At 40.6% G+C, this 20,791-nt stretch overlaps 1 protein-coding gene across 5 annotated transcripts in view; it reads right to left on the bottom strand.

Moving 5' to 3' along the window:
* The window catches only part of LOC111656073 (cell adhesion molecule 1-like), a 338,529-nt gene that overhangs the window by 88,560 nt on the left and 229,178 nt on the right, over positions 1 to 20,791 (bottom strand). For 4 of the 5 annotated variants that reach the window (XM_023407644.2, XM_023407646.2, XM_087174367.1 and 1 more), the window contains exon 2: positions 15,456 to 15,473. The exons of the other annotated variant lie outside the window; for it this stretch is intronic. In XM_023407644.2, coding sequence (XP_023263412.1) covers positions 15,456 to 15,473 — 18 coding nt within the window. The remainder of the gene's footprint in view (positions 1 to 15,455; positions 15,474 to 20,791) is intronic. 5 annotated transcript variants of the gene reach the window in all.

The raw sequence follows: 20,791 nt of genomic DNA, 5'->3' as shown, positions 1-20,791 counted from the left end.
CATGCAGAACCGAAGGAGAAAAAAAAAGTTATAATGAACCAGAATTATCCCTTAGTGTATTAAAATCATGTGACATCGCAAAGGATAACAAAAGGCAATGGCGAGGCGAGTGAAGACCTGCAGCGACTTGGCTTTTCAGAATGTATTTGATGCTTAAGACGACTACAGAGTTGATTTTGGAGCCTCTCATTTCAACCACAATCTGTGTGAACAGAACAAGCCCTTCAACCAGACTGCTTGCTGTGTGAACGCTGCGTTAGTGCGGCCGACTGACAGCTCGAGGCGAGCCGAGAAAAGGTCAAGATCCTTGTATGGCCTGACCACTTCAAACGGCGGAATCCCTCTCGGTGAGGATTTGAAGGAGGCAGTTCGGTTAATCTGTGTGTTGGCCATGACTGTTCAGAGAAGCTCAGAGATATGACAGACAGAGTTTATGGGGGGATGATCCCATTGGTCAGTTCAGTGATCAGACTCTACAATGAGATTGCGATTTTGATGGTGGCTCTAAGTGGACTGCTGCTGCTCAATACCTCATGTTCACATTACACAGCAGAAACTATAGCACACTAGAAGTGTGTGAAGGCGACCTGGTGAGATTCCATCAAGATGAGTGGGAGGGGCCGCCATTTTTAAAGAAACATGCATGTTATATGCGTTGGTGTGAAAATGAAAATGATCCAATCATAGTGTATAGAGAGAAGACACTGCAGCTTATCGCACCTGTGTGCAGGAGGCACTGAAGAAATCAACACAGCAGTTTTATCTGTTTTCCATCACACGCCTTCACTTCTTACAGCGTTCACCTGTTAAAGATTTATTCAGTTTGTCGAGTAACTACAGAGGTGCTGCACAAATTTGTATTGTTTTATTATTGATGTTTGGTGTTCCTGCTTATGTGTTTATGAGTGTCGCTGAACATTGAATGGTTTTATAGAGCCCTGGTGGGTGGCGCAGAACAATGCATCATAAGATAACTGTGAAGCGTTTTGTCATGAACTGGAAATAAACAGCTGCAGTTTTTTTTTTTTTGAATTTATAATGCTGAGAGGAATAAATTAATCCTCACATCAATAGGGCCATTTCAAAGGTGATTGAATATTTTCGCACTCACATGGCTGAAAGATTTAAAGCATTTGTTTGTGCTGTGTTCCATCCGTTTTTGGTTTCCTCAGTTAGAGAGATACTAATGCATCATCGTAACATCAAAGCTTCTTACTATAGTAAGAAAACAGATGTTATTATAAAGATTTTCTTTTAATAATCAGGATTTTTTTTTTTTACTAAAATGTATATGATTATTTATTATACACATTCTTATGAGCAGATGTTTTCTCATCCTTTCTCACGTCCCCTGACGTACAGGAATTGAGACTTGGAGGGTGCAAAATAACAAATTACTTTTTCCCTGACTCCACTATAACTAATAATACATGTCAAGCAATATAAGCTATATAAATATCAACCACTAGACGCCTTACTCTGTGCCAATATCCTCCTTTCCACTCTGACATTGCATTATTCAACCATGTAATCCATAATAGACCAAAGCTAAATCTAGTGATAGCAGAAACCCCCTTTGAGATTCATTCAAATGTAAGATAATGCATCTGACTGAATTGCTAATAAATTGCTTTGCTTTAAAGTGTCAGAGCAACAGACAGAGCCTAGAGATCCAGATGGGTTACCACTAAGGCAGTTATATATAAAACTAATGAAAGACTTAATATTAAAAGAAAAAAAAAAAACAAAAAAAACACTATTTCACCCATTTTATGAACTCAAACTACAAAGTACTAAAACAAACTGGACAAATTCTAATTTTGCCCAGGTGATGGCGCTAGATGAAAAGTCAGATCAAAGTAACTACAACTCGTCCTGTGGAAAAACATGTCCGTACTGGATTTCATGGCGATCCATTCAAAAGTAGTTGTGCCTGACCGACCCTGCCGCGGCTAAAGCCCTGCGGTTAACGCGACCTTTCATTAAATGACATTGCATTATTGTATAGAACATTAATTAAAGCTCCAGCTATTATACTAAATGTTTTTCACAGCTACGCTCCTATAGCCCTTCCTCTGCCGCACACTCACACTCTCTCTATACCTCTCCCACTGATGCTTGGTGGAACAGTGGATTTGTGACACATTATGTAAGAATGGGGTGTGAAGAGCCTTGTAGGGTGTTACATGCTTGCAGTGAGCATGTAAGTGGCTTTTGTGCTACCGCTGCTGCTGTATGCTGCACAGAGAGAAAAAAAACAAAAACGCCTCTATCTCGGTGCTGAGCAAAAAATTCAACAATGACGGTAAATTAAAAAAAAACATATCTTAGTGTAGTATTTTACAGCTCTGATTGTGCCGCTATATCGTGGTGTGTTTATGATAATATGCAGAAAATAAAAGCCACCCTGTGACGTACGGTATGTTTGTATTGTGTTATCACAAGCCAATTTTGCCCAACCAAAATTTGCAGCTTTTAAAAGCAGATACTGCAAAGATACACAAACATTTTCTGCAGGCACTAAAAATAGAAATAATCTCATTAGCTAATGGAAGCTGCAATGCCTGGAGTCAAAATGTATATGTTGGTTTAGTCCGGTGTTACTATGATATAAACGAGTGTTTGGAAAAATCAGGTCATTATGGAGCAATTATTGATGAATATGCAACAGCTGCTGCTGCAGAACCGAGAGTGTCGCTGCAAACATGTCACTATATGGATTTTTCAGAAGACACAGATGCCATTAGGAAATGTAAAACCTGAAGCGAAGGTGCCGTCCCAGCGACCCCTACAGGCTGCAACACTCACTGCAACTGTCGAAACTCTCGGATGCAGACGACGACATGTTAAGTGTTTAAAAATGTGACGTTTGTGTCACTAGAAATGAGCAACACATAATTCATTCATTCAGCTCGACATCACCTTCATGGTAGCTAGTTTCTATATGGGAAGGGGTCGCTTTGTTTTACTCTAGTACTGAGTAACCCATCCCTTTGTCAAGGACATTTTAATTTAACACAGAATCATCTATAACAGCTGCTTGTTCATCTCTGTAATTCCATTTACAAAAACGTGTGAAGCTGCGTCGAACTCATCCACAGTTGTTGCCATTTTCCTGACACTATTTTTCATATTTGCAGCTATTTATTTATTTATTTTATATCTGGCACAAGAAGACGAATGTCACTTCTGTATATAAAGTTCTGATTGTTTGACTGGATTGTTTCTCCAACGACAGGAAAACAGCCAACAATGAGCACATCCACTTAAACTGCAGAACAAATTGGAGATGTGAACAGTGACTTACGCATCTCGATCAAGTTTAACCTTGGGAACAGGATTGTGCTCCGTGAATTCCATCACAATCTGACAACCACATTTTGTACGAGGAAATTTTATCCTTAGAGTGGCAATAAATGAAAGGTCAATGACCGGTTGTTTTCGAGATACTTTGTTATCAAGGGGTAGTTTTTGGCCCGATGGTATCGCCAGACAAAAAGACAGTGTCCCCAAAATAAAAAAGGAGCCCCCCTGAATATCCATCCCAAGTTCAATGGCAAAATGGTAATTAGTTGTATCTTAATCTAAAATATTAAATGAACTGAGTGACCACTGGGCCCTGTAGTGAACTCCAATTAAATTACAAGGCTTGTATAGGTAATGATGATAGATGATTTCTATTGCGGCTACAATTAACTGATGTTATTTAGTGTGTTAAATTTTCCATGAAATACAAGCTGATGCTGCTTCAGCTGCATTTTCACATTAATTTACATGCTCTTTGGCTCACCAAAGGCCACTTAACATCAAGAGTGCATGTTTGAAATACAGAACGCACAACTGCAGTGCGGATAGCTTTACAAGAAGTCTCTTGATACAGAGGGAAAATGTTGTGATCATTTCTTTAGAGATACTTGAGAGAAGGTGGCTCAATTTCAAATACAACTTCAAGTTGGTAGTGAAATAAAACATTAAGACTGGTTAAAGGTTAAAGGAAAAAAACAACATAAAGCATCAGTGCTCATTGGCCCTGGACTCTACTGGAGTCATTACATACACCATTCTTCCCACAGATATTCCCTCACTTGGCGTTTTGATGCTGGGGAAGATGTGGAGAGCGATGTCGAACACGTCGGCCCAAAATCTTCCATAGGTGACTGTGAAGGTCATAGCATATGATTCCCATTCTCATTTTCATACTCATCTAACCATTCAATGACTGTCACCCTGTTTCTCCACTCATGTCTCAGGTTTTTCCTTTAATTTGTCACCCGTCTTTTTGTCATGCCACAACTTTTCATTGGTACTGGCTTTGAAAATATTTTCAAAAACTTTAAGGTGGGATTGGGTTTAACTTTACTGCGGTTAAACTTGCACTACAGTGACGAAACAAGGTTTTAATCTCACCTCAGACGCACTATTATAAATTTGAGGAAAACTCAATTTAATGACTGAAAGATCAACACAGGGACACCTCTCCAACTTCTGAGACTCCTGAAAATATCTGGCTCTTTAGCAACTAGATGTTTGAATTTCTTCACCTGCTATATGTTAACCTTGTAAGCCTTCTTTTGGAAATGGGCAGGTAGCTTATTATGGGTTTAACTGAGGCTTTTTCACTGACAACAGCATCCTGCTGCAGCAGGAAAATGAAGCTGATAAGAGCAAAGTTTGTTGGTTCGGAAAAACAGGTTAAAAAGCGCTGTGGAGCTGAGGGGAGAGTCCTATCCCATTACACAAAGTCATCTGACCCACTGTTAATAAAAATGAATATTTATTAGTGCAGCTGTAGGTGTTTCTGAAAGTTTTGAAAGTTTTGCATCATTACAAAATGTGGGTTTGTAGTTTCAGTCCAAAAATAATTATATTCCTATCACCAACAGGAGCTCATATTAGTGTAACCACTGATGACTTGGCCTCATCAAGCTGGATTCTACTGTCAGGATGTGTAACATCCTCCACTCATCTCCTACAGGGCAGTTACATAAACCAGGTGCATCACTTTACATATGATTTCCTACAAATTAACATCCAAAACAGGCTTTCCTCCCCTCTCTCCCCCTCTCCTTCCTCTCTTTCCTCCTGCTTTTCATGCCCCTCTTTGCTCCGAGGAGACAGAGGGGAGGTGCTGTGCTGGATTCAAATAAAGAAATCAAGAAGTAAACAGAGAAGCGGCAAGGGAGGCAGGAAGGGTAGGAGGGAGCGATGGACGGAACGTGGCTGCTGGTTGGTGTCGCTAATGATGAGGAAAATGGAGGGTCATGTGGGAGCCATGGCTGGATGGAGAGAGAGGGAGTTGGTGTAGTATAAAGAGTCAAGATCACTTGAGTGGTGGGTGGATGTTTTGTGTATGTGTGCATCATCCCAGTGTGTTCCCCATCTACGTGCTCAAGTTGTGTGCATTGACACGTGCTTACATTACACGGTGGCGGTACATGCCTTTACTTATGTGAGTCAAACCGAGTTATCCATGTGTGAGAGTGTACGCGTGTGTGCGTCTGTGTGAGTGCGAGTGCAAGTGTGTGTGTGTGTGTGTGTGTGTGTGTGTGTGTGTGTGTGTGTGTGTGTGTGTGTGTACGCGCGTGCGTGTGCATGTAGGCGTGGAGGGGGCGGCAGCCAAGTGATTAATGCGTCAGAGAGGCAGCTGTGGTCTGGGCTCGCTCATTTGGAAATATCTTTCAGGGAAGAAAGACAGAGCGGGAGAATGGTGGGAGGGGGGTGAGGAGGAGATGCTTGTGCATCCGCTGCCAGATAAACAAAAGTAAGCTTAGAGCCGTTCCCAGGGTCGAACGGGGCAGTGAAGGAGACAGAGAATTAGAGATTCGAGGAGGGAGGTAGAGGGCACTGCAGCATCCTTCTGTCCTCTATCATATCCTGATTCATTAGTGTCTCCTTTAAGCATCAATGTGTCTTCTACTGTTGACTATTTGGTGAGCTTGATGACTGCGACATATTTAAAGGACAAATCCAATTTATTGCAATTTGGGGTTTACGTTCATAGCTTTGCTCATTGTTTCTGTTGTTATTGATGAGCGGAATCACGACAACAGAATCTGGGTGGGGTTTCTACAAATTTTTTCTGGAGGAGACAGCCGCAGTCTATTTTCATTATATTCTACTTTGTGATAACATGTTTTAAAGAGAAAGTGAGTATTTTAATGATTCAGTTCTGTTCGAGATTTAATTAAAATGCAACCAACTCGATCCAATTCTATATGCAAATGTTCCTAATCATAGTAAGACATTTTATCATTTATCTCAAGGTTTTTACAAGAGCTGTGTCTGCCAGTCAAACAATTCAAATAACTGCTGTTACCTCCATCATTCAAACAATAAAATGCTTTTACATTTTGTTTTATTTTTATTCGTCAGTTCTGCATAAACCAAGATCATGTAGTTTAACTCTAAGTTATGTTTCATACTGCAGTGGATTAAAAATATTAATTAAAATCCTAATAATAATCTTGTATTAGCTCACAGCCTTTAAAAGCTGCATATTGTACAAATCACATCCTTCTTCTCTGGTATATTATATGTCCTGAAATGACTCCAAACCTTTATTAAAACCTCACCTCAGTTCCTTCAAATAGCATATTTAGAGAGAAGAAATGATAACATCATTAGGACAAAAGGAAATTACTATTAAGTTTTTTTTTTTCAGCATGATTGTATAATTTAGAATAAAAGATAAGAATCACAAATCAAATGTGCTTTCAGTGCATGACTGAATTCGCCCAACCCCTCGCTGTTAAGCAGTTACTGCTCAGTATTGACAAGCAACCCATAAACCTGTATATATAGTGGATCATATATATATATATATGATCCACTACTTAAAATGCGTCACTATAAATTCAATCCTTCATTATAAACGCTTTAACATCGTCTTTATATAAGCTCTTTCCCATGAAACCACACTTGCCATTTGCCTATTCCCTCTTCATCTTACATATAAAATATATGAAAAAATAATATGAGTCTGACTCCAAATAAGTAATAATAAACTCGTGTAAACATCCTCACTAGCATGTGATGAATTTTCCTCTGCACACTTGTTTACTGGAGGAACTGTAGTACAAGTCACCTCCAAAACAAGAGAGAGTGCAGGTGGAAAAACAGCTTGTGCTGTAGGGCTACTGTGTATCCTGACTCAACCATTTTAAATGCGTAGCAACTCGTGTGGATATTATGTTGAGTCAGGCAGCTGCAGAAGTGCGTGAGAAAGCAGAAAGGGGATATCGCACCATCATCTCCTGACACACGCTGGGTGAAGCAGGTTTACTCTTTGGGGGCCACGACAAGTGACAAACAACTGATGACAAAGGTGTCTAAGAAAGAACTCTGAAAAATGCGCAGCAGTGCAATCCATCTGTCAAATAAACGGCACTCAAAAGAGTCTCACGTTGCAGAAATATCACTAATAGGCATCTGTTCACTCCAAATTATAATCGAATACATAAATTACAGAGAGATATATAATTCAGGTGAATGGAAAAAAGAAAAGTGATTTTTTTCCCCCCTTTCAGTCAGTTAATTAAAATAAATTAAAAACAATCATTGACTATATTTTCCCTTTTATCTTACTGGGTTTTATAATGTTAAAACCTGTTGTTAAGCTTGTTAGCAGCTTTGATATGTCTTAAATCAATTGCTTTAGTGTAGATAAATGGAAGATATACTGATGCTTTTCCCATTAATTTGGCACTGTACATTGTTAGCTGTTTGAAGGCACCTTCCTAGTGATAAAACTCATAACTTTTGACAAACCCTAACCTAACCCTAAGGAGCTATTTGAAAGTTCTGCTTTTGCTACATAGCTAACGTTAGCATTAACAGCTGTTAACGGCACCAAACTGCTGTCTGCAGCAGTGGAAAGCAGCACCAATGTTAACTCTTGTTTTGCTTCTATTTCTGTCTCTTCTTTTCTTGTTCTGAAGTTTCCATGCTAACCAGCTAGCGCCGGCCCAGTCGGACTGTCTCGTTACTTTCCGATACCGAATCACTGTAGCGCCCAGGCTGCCCTGCAAAAGTAGCATTGCTCGTAGGGCGTATTATTAACTTCTTATCTAAATCAATGGACGGCTGAAGCTCTTGGCCGGACTAGGTAAACAGCTTTTAATTCTAATGTTTGCTATGTAGTGATAGCAAAACTTACAAACAGCTCTTTTAACCTCTGTTTCACAGCCTGACTGGACCCTGAATTCACACCACACTGGAGATTCAGCGGTGTGAAGGGCACTGATCTGAAGCATTGATCTGAAGCTAACAGCAAGCAGACAAACAGTCTTCAGCAGGCTGACTACTATCAGAAATAATATGGACTAAAGTTGTTTTCAAGGACACTTCATGCCAGGGTGGATTACACTTTAGAAGGAGGCTGCCCGTAATTTAGGATAGTAGTGATATAGTGTATATTATAAGAGAAGAGGAGAGATTTTGAGGACGACCCAAGTCAACAGTTCACGGCCATTTTCACTCCCCGTGTCTCTTTTGCAGCTCCTGTGTAACATGCAAGGTTCTGTGTTTTCTAGTTTCATTCCACTCCTGCACTCCTATACTTTCCAGCTGCTGCTACAAATTAAACACTACTTTTCATGTTATTATGGTCTGTACGACATGATAGAGACATTACTTAGTGCTTTTTTTTTTTGTCAGTGGAAAAGAAGCTACCACATGAATTGGTTAGATGAAGAGTTACAGGCAACAGATGCTTTTTCTGTGAAGTAGGGAACCTGCAGCACATCCAGCCTGTTGTTGGGTATGTATACCCCTCGTGCCATGCATGAATCACAGCTCTGATTGCAGCCGCTCAGGGGCAAGGCTCAGCTAAAGTATCCCAGCCATACTGAAAGGAAGCATTAGTGACATTTGTTGCTTCTCCACAGTTGTGGCAGTTTCACTTGAAAATGCAGGAAGAGAAATGGGTAACATACAAATAATACAACACTATTCCTGATGAAATACTCATTGCGTTATCAAGAGAACACATGGCAGAGGCCTTTGTGTTAGAGAAATGCAAGTCTGTAAGACACTGTTGAGCAGTTGTTTCACATATTTATGGACACAATGGTGAAAAATGAACACTGAAAAGTGACATTTGGCGGTCTCAGGAGATAATGTTAATAATGGAGTGAAAAATGTCAGCGGGCGTGTTGTTGGTCCACAATCAAAAACATTTATTTAGACACCATTATGCCTGTTGACTAAATGTGGTGTTGATTTACATACAGAGAGTCACGGAGGTTTTAGATGCTCGTCTCTGGGAATCAGATGTCTCAACACTTTTGATACGCAAATCAAGAGTACACAACAAGTGGATAATCACTGGATCTGGGGAGGAGGCCAGTCGTTTTTCTTGTTAGCAAAGGCCCACTTAGGAATTTACAATGAGCCCACAGGTCTGGAATAATGAAATCAAAATCTGCCAACGGGGTCAGTGAAGACTGAATTCATACTAGGCATTACGATGGCATGACACCCAGACGGTGATCTAAAAGAGGCTAAAAAAAAAAACTAAATCCAGCAGAGCTGCAAAAATCTGTGGTAATTCTCTGCAGGGTCAACACTGTGAGGGACCCTTTCACATTACATGTAATGTAATCATTTTATTCAGTTATAATATTAAATAATATTGATCCATGCAGATCTAACAATCCAAGTTTAATGTAGTCAGAAGCCGCTTTTCCACTGGTCAATAAACATCAGCCTTTTGTCGGCAATGGAAAAGGGAACAATCGTCATTCTCACCCGGGTCAAATGACTCTGCAGTAGACGCAGGTATCTATCAGCTCCGGCTCCGATTGCCGTTGATGTAAACACAACACCCCGGGCGAACCTGCTACTTTTCCCCCCTTTTCCCGCTGTAACATCTTTCAGATCACAAACACTGTAGACACACCTGTCACCTGTCCAGCACGGTGCTGTTGAACCAGCCGCAGCCCAGAAATGAGTTTTAAGAACACACAATCACAGCTTCACTGCGTGTCTGTGTGTGCGCTCTGTAAAGTGCATGTGATGACATCACTCCCTGCAGTTGTGTGTGTCCTCAGACTGAACAGAAAGGCGGGCTTGCCAGAGGAGGCAGGGGTCAATCGGCTTTTATTAGTGGGTTTACACGCGTTTAAAAAGACCCCACTTATACTCGCTAATTTTAGTTTCTCTAGTTTCTGGCAGGAAGCTGTAACCAAGAGTCAATACTGCATCACTACAGGCTTTGTCTGCTAATACTTTTTTTTTTTTTTTACTAAAACTTCTGTCTCTCTTGAGAGTTTCTTTGCTCTCGCTCCACTTCTTCCAACAGGAAGTAGCTCATGAAACTTCACTGAGGAGCCTCCACCACACCGACTTTAATGATACAGCAACAATGATACCACAATAACCTCACACTCATCAGAACCCTTTGGCAAACAGTCCTTTTGTTTCTTGATTTGTGTATTCGAATGCTAAAATTAAGTTTCCCCCTTTTTCTCTTGGTTCTCGGTTTTAAAGAAAAACAGGCCGAATCAAATCAATCCTTATAGTGGAATCATGTTTTGTCACTTGTTTGGAGAAAATAAAGTTCTTAGTTGAGGAAACAAGATGGAGAATTTTGCAGTTCACTCTTGCTGGTGGTGTTTCAGGCTGGATACCTATGACTCCTATGTCAAGTGAGGGCTACACCCAGTTGTGATGATTTAATTAAGACAAATAATTGAATCATCATAAAATGATGGAGTGAGACCCTCTGTTGAGAAATTACATATTATTACGTTTGTTGATGAAGGAATGAATATCTAACAGCACCCCACACTGTAACTATCAGGCTGAAGTTGAATTATACAAAACCATGATTACAGTACATACCCATTGAACCTGATTTGATTCATAATTAATCATCTTCCTCTTTCATTTGATGCAACCATTGCCTGGGATGAAAAATCCTACTCACTCGCTCTTGTTGCACTCTATGAAGCGAGACGCTGACAACATCAACACTGCTTGGTTACCGCGTTGACATGTTGTAAATAATATTAATACATATGTACGGATGCCAGTTACAGTGGTATAATGTAGATTTAGCGAGTTAAATTATTTGTTTTTTCTCTTCTAGTGAGGATCATGAGGAACAAGAGCAAAAGTGTATTTATCTGGAAAAGTCAAAGTTTATTTGTTTTTGTCATTTTTGATAGATTAATTAGGAAAAAACACATATTTGTTACAGCTATGCCATTCTCAATAATGATGAAGACGTGCCTGTGGTTAAAGTTTAACCATTTCGATTTTATTAGACTCTCAGTATCAGATCACATGCTCTGCCTGGAAATCAAGACACCCAGGGGACCACGGTCTGAAACACTGGAGGAGATGCAATAAAGAGGTGTTAGCATCTTAAGCCGTACTGCATGTTGTCATGGATAATATTATTGAGTTAGACTTCTTATATGAATGGAAATGTACAGACATAATCTGCAAGTGGAAACCAGTGTGGCTGTGCTGTAGGTTTGAGTCCAGTTAGACTAAGACAACCCAGGAACACCCAGTAATCTGTAGCGACTGAGAAGACTGACTGTGAATCTGTGAAAACCTTCCACATCTGTGGGTTTTATAGTAAAAACCTTCAACGCAAAGAATCTAACTGTATTTTCAAAGGTTTTTAATTGTAGTTCTATTCAATTAGGGTTCATTCCTGTGAGGAATGACGTCCGATTGGCTAGTTGGAGTTGGTTTTGGTTAGGTTTAGGCAGGAGGAGTGATGATTGGTTGGGGTTCGGGTAAGATTAGCAGGGTGAGCCAATCAGAGGCAGAGGTCATTTCTTTAATAATAATAATGATCCTTACTCCCTGAGGTCCAGCAGCAGACGTTAACTGACAATGTGCAAACACTTCTGGCCTATTTCTGCGAGAGTAGTCCTCGCCTTCATGTCACTGTTTATAACACGGGACACTTATCCTTCGCTGGAGGGGCTGCTTTAAAATAACAAAAACAAAAGGGGGCATAAATTAAAAGTATACCCACTTCTCCAAGCACCACTACAGCACTGACCAATCCCGTCAAAAGACCAGAACTCCTACTGACAATTATTGTCTATCCAAAGCCCGCTTTATCTTATTCTGCAGTTTCATAGAAAGAAAGAAAGAAAGAAAGAAAGAAAGAAAGATTTCTTTGCGAACCCTCAGTACAGACAAAAGCAGCGAGTCGAACCTGTCTGCTCCCTGTAAACTGTAATTTCAATCTTAATTTTTTTTAATGGTGCGCATTCATTGTCTTAAATTTCCTCCTCTTGTTATAATAAAGAAGAAGTGGTAGAATATACACTTGGAAGTAATGAATGAATTATCTTTAATTTGCTGTAACTGTAAAGTTTTGACCTAGACCTGTTTTATCTGTTATACTCAAAATTTTATGATTTTTTTTTTTATTATAATTTTATTAATTTCACTACTTGAGAGGTTGAATAAACATTGAAAACTAATCCAGTTTTTACCTGAACGAATCGGAGTCAACCGGATTCAAAGTGAGCCAAAGAAAAGAAAGTCTGCTCAGTGAACGAGTTGCATCCTCAGCTCGCAGTTTGGCTCAAAGCAGCTCATGTATTGACAAATGTAGATTGCAATGCATTGGACTGGGGACTATTGACATTACAATAGCAGAGACACATCCTGTGGGTGGGAAATTTGCTTGGTGCAGTGAGAGATGACCTTGCTGAATACATATTCTGAAGAAACGCTGTTTGAGCTTCAGTAGCTTGGGAAATTGAACCTGTGTTATAAAAGAAAAGCATACAGGATGACAAGCAAACACTGTACTCGTGTGACTGATGCAGTCATTAATCTGAGCTGTACTCTGCATGTGTGCATGTATGTGTGTATGTGTGTGTGTGTGTGTTTGTGTGTGTGTGTGTGTGGCTGCGCACAAGACAAACGCACATGTTTCTGTGTGTTTAAAGAGCCTCTCTGTGCACACACGGATAAGACTCCCAGTGTTTAACTGCTGCGTCCTTCAGCCCACCTCCATCCCCTCATGTCTTCCATTCTATTGATTGGCATATACAGCCAACATGAGTCACCCACGCAGGAGAAGAGAAGTCTTGTCTGTGGTGGCAGGTCAGCTAAGGAAGCAGTGACCTTTGGCCCAAATATGGTCAATTCTCAGAAGTGTTTCCTGTAGTGAAGACGAGGATACGACCTAGTTCCAAATCGTCAGTCTCAGCTAAAGAGTCTTGAATTTTGACTTGATTATATTATTATTAATAATAATAATAATGATAATAATGATGATGAATGTAAAGTAAATTACATTAAATTTAACCTATTGCTATTAAACAAGTACATAAATGTGAAAAACGCAAATGTTGTATTTGTTCTCTATCTTGTTGTTTTCTATTAATTTCATTTCAATTTTATTTCTTGCAAATTTAGAAAACACTTGGCACACGAGCATGGCCCTTATTCTAATGTGAGAATAAATAAAGGGAAATCAAAATGCAACCCTAGAGTTGATTTCTATTTATTCAAGCCGAAAGAAGAAGCCAACTTTAGCTTCTTTAATTGCCTCACAATTAACTGTAAGAGTGTAATTAAAGTGACTGCAGACTAACAAACTGTAAGAAATTAAACAATGCCTGACCGGACTAAAAATGGCATTGATAATGAATCCAACTTTTGAATATTTCCAAAAAATTAATTTCACACACATTGTATTTAAAACACTTTTATGGGTTATGCTGCCAATATTGTGACATGACTTTTTCTTCTGCTTCTGTGAAATACTGCAATCACTGGCAAATAGTTCAAAAGGGTACCAGAGCCTGATTTGGCAGCTTACGCGCTCATTTGGAAGTATTTCAGTCCAACGCAATGCAATGCAACAGAAACATATATTTGACAATGGGCCTGAAAACTGAGAAGACAGCTTATTAGAGAGTGTCCCAATTTGGATCAGTCAAACATTTCTTTAGTCTTTGACAGTTACAAAAAAAAAAAAAAACACTGAGAAGATGAAACAATATGGTGGGAACTTTTTTAGTTTTCACATTAGAATCAGATTGAGGCGATGATCGTCAGTGACGGTGCACGTTGGTGTGAGTTTTGTGTCGCTCCTGCGGAGACCGACGCTGCTTCGCGGCGGCAGCATAGGGTTTGTGACCGAGAACAGGCCTGTGAAGGACTGGGCTCCGTCCAATCAGCCCCAGGGGAGGATGTCTTGCTGTTCAATTCTAATTCATGTACATATAAATAACTGTCGCTGGCACTGCTAATTGGATTAAAAGGCTTGGTAGAGGAGAGACAGGGGAGAGGGGGAGCGGAGGCATTTAAAAAAGCAGCATGATTTGATTTACAGCGCACTTTTCTTTTTTTTAAGGGTTGACTACGGAAGCCCATCCTGACCAGGTAAAAAAAAAATATATACATCTATAGAACAAAAGAAGAGAACAAAAGAACAGTGGAGGTTGCTGAAAATTATGCTAATTTATGTATGATAGTTTGCTAGTAGCCTTTATGTTTGTACAGTACATACAGTGATTTCAATGGACAGAGGAGCTGAGAAGTTGTTTTCAGCCACCACCGGCTGTGAAAGATCAAACAGGTGCGTTCTCTCGGACAACATCTCTTGGAACGGCTCTTTCAGACAGAACTGCTGCCTGGATCCTTTTTCTTTTTTTCCTATTTGCCCCTTTAGCGGTGTAACAAGAGCCGTGTGTCACATTTCTATAACTGTGTTAACACCGTGAGCACCGCTGCCCGTCCAAACATGTCCTGTCTTTGGTTGTCAGCGGCAACATCGCTGTCATTCCTAAACATGCTTGTTCCTCAATGATTGGGCTCGGTTTATGCGACATGAATGAGTTTGATTACAAACATTCAGATCTTGATCTGAAGGGCAACATTAATATCTCAAGTGCAACACTGAAAAGCAATACGGGGGAATAAATAGTGGGACTGATCTGAACAAACATCTGTGTCAGTAGCAGCGAGCCCGCTACACAGATCCAGCTCCAGCTAAGAACTACAACACAGTGTATGAGCAAAAACAAAAAGCCCATTATTACTGCTTACAAAGGGTTTTGTTCAAAGTTTTGTCATTTTGAGCAAAATGCTGTTTTGAATAAAACTCCTCAGATCACTGAGCTCTGTCTCAGCACTATCTGGTTAACTGCAGTGTTCACCGGGAAGCTACAGCTAGGGCATGTTCAGAACAACGGTAAGATGTATCAGTCAGCGGCAAATGACAGCAGCATGAGATCCGGAAGAAATGGACTGTGGAGAACACGAGAGTGAGGCAAGACAGAAATCTAAATGTGAGAGAGGAGGAGTGAAACTGAGATGGAGAAAAGATTGCAGATTAGTCATACGCTGTACAGAAACACTAGACGCTGAGAGGAAGCATGTCTCCAAAAGAGACAGAAGCCGGAAAGCCGGACAATGGAGAGAGGATGAGGTGAGGAGAAGGAGAAGGAGACGTAGGGAAGGCTTACCTGGGTACTGTGCAGCTCCTGTGGTGGTGGAGGAGGAGGAGGAGGAGCAGGACAGGTGGGAAGGTCAGGAAGGAGAGAGAAAAAAAAAACAGAAACGGAGGTTAGCATTCAAAGCCCCATTGAAACATAATTGTCCCCATTTGCCAGTGCATAGAGGCGCATGCTTGTACAGTACAGGACGAGGAAGAAAGCAAAGGAAAATGTTCTTCTTCAAAAAAGAAGATCATTAAAAGAGCACAGCTGATTTGAGAAGCAGCCAGTTGTTTAAGTGTTTAACGTTTTAACTCACAAAGCCAGATTAAATGGGCTGAAGAAAAGGCTTGGTCAGCTAATACCAAACTGTTGTGGAGAGAATGACATCGTGTGCAAATGTCTTTGATCTATATCTGGATTTGGTTTCATACCAGACGTCACCACAATTACAACCGTCCTTTAAACGGTGATAATGTGATCATGATGTCATCGCTGTTCCCTTGCGTGGCTTGGTGAGTCGACACGGGAGCAGAGTCAGCTCAGGTTAATAAATGTACGTACCGTATCGACAAAGAAATTACACCATAAGCAAAAGTGTGAGGTTGCCAAGGCAACAAGCAGAGACTCAAGGAAGTCCCTGCTCCCTGCCAAGAAAGATCCCAGCTTACCCCCCCACCCCTCCAATACAGACACAATTAGCCAGTTTTCAGTTTCTCTATGGATTAATGAGAGTTTGCCAATCACACAGCCTGAGTGTTAGCATTACACAGCAACAGTTTGACGAGTGGTCCCGCCTGCAGTGGTTCCGTCTTGTTGTTTTACCAGTTTACAGGACAGAGACGCATCGAACCGCGTCCTCATACTGGTGAGATCAATGCCACTCTGTGGCGTTTAATAGGTGACGATCGATGATTCAGTCTGACGCGGTTTGTTGTAAGATTCCATGTTACATTCTGTTTGAATATGGGTTGCTAGGATTCAACAGGTTATGCTGTAAATTATGTTGGTATATAATGTTTTAAAATCTTGTTATATATATACACACATATAACCAGTGTCAGTCGGCTACAGAATATCGACACTCTGTCAGTAAACCATGTGAATAAATGAGCGGAAACTGGCTAAAACTGGATAAATCAGTCTCAACTGGGACATCTGTATGAAATCCAACATTGCAGGGATAGTGCAGCGTTGGCCCTCAGTATACAGTCTGGCATCCATTTAGGCCCCCATCGTTGAGGAACATTTTTCAGCCAAGTAAGCATCAGGATTCCAGCTACGAGGCAGCTTTTGATTAGAAAACCTATTTCCTCTTCAACTTTTGCCAAATTTCAATCATGGTGATATTCTAATTACCATTATCCAGAGCAAGAAAGAGAGGCAGAGACTGAGTGGGTGTGTGTAAGTGAGGGAGTAGAGGAGTGAGAGGGAGGCAAGTCTTTGCATGTAAGCCGGGAAAATCAGAGGAAAATGAAGCGTGAAGATCAAGCGAAACAAAGAGAAGAATTCCTTCTCTTTTATATCCTGTTACACAGCTCCATTTGTGGTGAAGATGTATCTTGCTGAATCGCTGCTCATTTGCTTTTCCTAAATCCTCTGGACATGTATCTCTGCGAGCTGAAAGGCCCCAGCATGCTTCAAATAAACTGATAATGTGTCGTCCGACCGCGTCGTATATAGATATTACATTCATTTCCAAGCTACTGCATTAATTTTCAAACTGCTTAGTGTTTAAAGAGCATAACTAATTCAAATTGATGCAATCTGAACACAATCTTAGAAAATCTCTGACAGAAACTGTCAGTTTCAACAAAATATTCAGTCTGTTTGACAGCGGCTGATGGAGTTTGACAGCCTTCAGTCACACCTGAGAAGCTTTTTACCAAGGGTACAAACTGGAGTGCTCACCAAAAGAGTAAACTGCTGAGTTATAACAGTCTCCCAGCATAGCATCACTTGGTCCCTGCTTAAGCATTCAGCTATGGCACACAGGAAGCAGAGTAACAAAGTGCTTCAGAGAGCCACACAGTCAACCCAGGCCACCCTCGACTTCAGGTTCATGCAATGTGATGGTGTGTGTGTGTGTGTGTGTGTGGGGTGGGGGGGTGGGGGGTTTGCCTCTGTGAGATTACACAGCAATAGGCGAGACGTGGAGCAGCTCTCCCCGTGTTAAGTAAATGGAGAGAGGGTGAAGAATAACTGCACCGCTGCTTTGCCCCTTATGGGTCTTGCGGGAGCCTTTGCTATCCCACCCCGACCCGCAACCTCCAGAGGTGAGGTTAAATGACAAGGACTGCAGAGATGCATTAAACATGAGTCATTTGGACAGAGAGCTGGACCACTCCAGAGATGATAGGGACATTAACCAGGGTTTCACCAGGGCCTGAGCTGCATTTAATGAAGGCCTCCACTACCTCCCAATGTCTCTCTCTACACTTGACTCACAGCCAGGGAACTAAGTAGCTCAAGAAAAACACTGCCACTACTTTTTCTGGCTCCAGTTGTCTGATTTTCTGCCTCTTCCTCTCTCTCTATATTTACTCTCTAGCCTGACAGAGTCTCTTTGTAGTGAGCGGGGGCCAACACCAATGTGAAGTTCTTGTCAGGCACAAAATGGTCGGCAGTCATGCACAAAAATGTAAGTGACTGGAGCTAAAAACGTTTTGTTCAAACTATTCAAAAGCATAATACAATAGAAAGATAAAAGGTGCATAATAAAGGATATAATATTTTTAAACATCACAAGCATAAATACAATTATAATTTACATCACTAGTGAGTTGAAGGATAATCTAATTTAATTTTTGTATCTTAGGGCCAATAATACAAATAATAATACTTGCTCACGAGCAACTTGACACAAGCAGCCCCGGCATTGTAAGCAAACTCTCATGTTAGCCAACAGGGGGTGGAAGGAAAAGCAAAGGCGAGAGGTATTAAGTTATTACCCTGCCTGGCCATTGTAAACATCCAATACAGTTTACAGGCTACCTCACTGGCTGGAATTTGACCCGCAGTGCACAGCGTTCCTGTGGAGTGAGGCATTATTAAAAACATTTTGTGGTACACAGACGTTCGCTTTTACCTCCAAATAAACGATTGGCTTGTTTACAACCTGTCTGGTGCTCTGATTGGTCTCATTATGTGTAAATGTACATACAGACAAATGTTCTGCCCATTATCAGATATTCAGATAGATATAGATAAATGGGAAAATATGACAGAGGTTGGTATAAACCCTATTTATTCTTTAAGCCATTTCTTGCTTTACAGATGATACTGCCATGAAGTATTCCCATAGAGACAATAACTCTGACCATAAATAAAAGCCACGTGTTTTATGGTTGAATTCTGAATAAAGTATTTGTCTTAGACATAGATCTGTAAACAATGTGTTATTCATCATAACTTCAATGAATGAATGATTGACTGATGGATGACTTCAACCAATTTCTTCTTCTCTATGTGTTTCAGTAATTTCTTATACAAAGGACAACAATTGCAAACATAAAGATATAATATGTCACTTTTCCACATTAAAAAGTCTGAAAATGACTTGACATTATCCCAAATGTTTCCAGCACTTCTCAAACCTGGAGAAATACGTGACTTTAATCACGGTAACGGTCCGTGTCATGTGGTCGACTGTCAGCGGCGTCATATCCGCTATCCGCATGCGTCAGCGTTGCGGTTTATTTAGTTTTAAGTCACATTTCAACAATGTATTTTAACAGGATGAAGGATTTTAGTTATCGGACGTCCGTATCTTAAGTTATCAGGGGAAAAAAGCTGAATACATGTTAGACAGCTCTAATATCCAATTTACATGAAATCTGAAAAGTAGCTGCTGGAGTTGTTAGGATGTCTTGTTTTGGGCCAAGGACAGACAAACCAAAATCCCTTAAAAGAAAACACTATATAGTAGTACTTTACTATAGTAGAACCAGTGTTTTATATGGCTCCACCAATGAAACACTCAGCATTTGTGTAATGGCCGCCAGCAACCAAAAATGAGCCAACCTCACATAACAACAACAACCAAAAGGTCCCAGGTGTTATGAGAGTGGTCTAGAAAAACAGACATAACAGCCCGGCTTTCATCTGTATTCATCAGGTGAGTGAAGCCCGGACACTGTCCTCTTTGCTAGAAACACAATAATAACAATGGCTTCCTTCGACGCAGCACGGCCGCGCGTTTCCAAGCGCATCGTCTTCAAACGTAGCTCTTGGTTAATGGCCTGGAACACACATTCAATGTCTATCAAAGAGGGACGTTGCTGGGATGGATGCACATGCTGACAACCTCCCTTCTCCCTCGCTCCTCCATCGCACAAACACAAGCAACACTGTGTCCCCTTCACACTCCTACCAACACACACACACACACACACACACACACACACACAAACACATACAGAGAAGCCCTCCCTGCAGTCAGTTTAAGTATAGCAAGGAATAATGTGTTGATTAAATCTGTGATCAGCTGCCTAAGGGGCATGAAATTGGACATGATGAGTGTGGCACATTAAAAACTAATTATCAATAGCACCAATCCTATTGTCTTTCTTTTTAACAGCACGAAATCAAGTGTGGAGAATGGAACACTATGTGCTTATTCGCAATGAGGTTGCAATCATACCTTGACTCGCGCGTCATTGAATCTTTTTGATAAAATATGAATCTAATATTTAGGGGCAAGCAGATTTTTAATCTCCACATGTCCGCATGAAAGCAATCAAATCTACTCCGCTGTCCTTTGGCCTGTGTCTGACTTTCTGATTCTAGAGATTCACCTCGGAGAAAAAGGTCTGGTAACGTTATTATAGAACGATAAAATCCACAGAGAGAGGTCACAGGAACAAAATGTTGGACTTTTAATATGGGGAGACTGCTGTTCCTTTTCCTGTTTCCTACCGACAACAGATGTGGATTTATTCTAACCGTGACCACGATGCTTCTGCAACCTTCGCCGCATGGGCGTCAATCACTGTAGCCACGGTGACGAAGGTGCCCTACCTTAACGAAGAAGTAACTTTAATTCAAACCATGCTCGTGCTTATTTAATCACATGGCTCTTCTTGACTTACTAAATGTTACTGGACTGAGAGGATCACTTCTTGTTAAGAGAAAAAAAGGAGGTTTCTGACTCTCAAAATATATAATATTCACATTTTACAGGTGCTCCTTTTCCAATTACTGGAATCGGACTGACTACACCCACAAATCGCTGTAAAATACAATGCTAACTGTGACATTGCTTTTGAATTTGATAAACCGTGAAACTGGACATGCTGGTTTGTAATTTATGTTCTTTGTGTACCCTGTTGAAACATGCCAATATCAACACAGCTCCTTGCACTTCT

The sequence above is a fragment of the Seriola lalandi genome, unplaced genomic scaffold (genome assembly GCF_002814215.2).
Source record: "Seriola lalandi dorsalis isolate HSWRI2012SDOR001 ecotype SW California unplaced genomic scaffold, Sedor1 jcf7180002054343, whole genome shotgun sequence".
Classification (NCBI taxonomy): Eukaryota; Metazoa; Chordata; class Actinopteri; order Carangiformes; family Carangidae; genus Seriola; species Seriola lalandi.
Note: the sequence above shows the minus strand (reverse complement) of the source record. Positions and strands in the feature narration are given on the sequence as shown.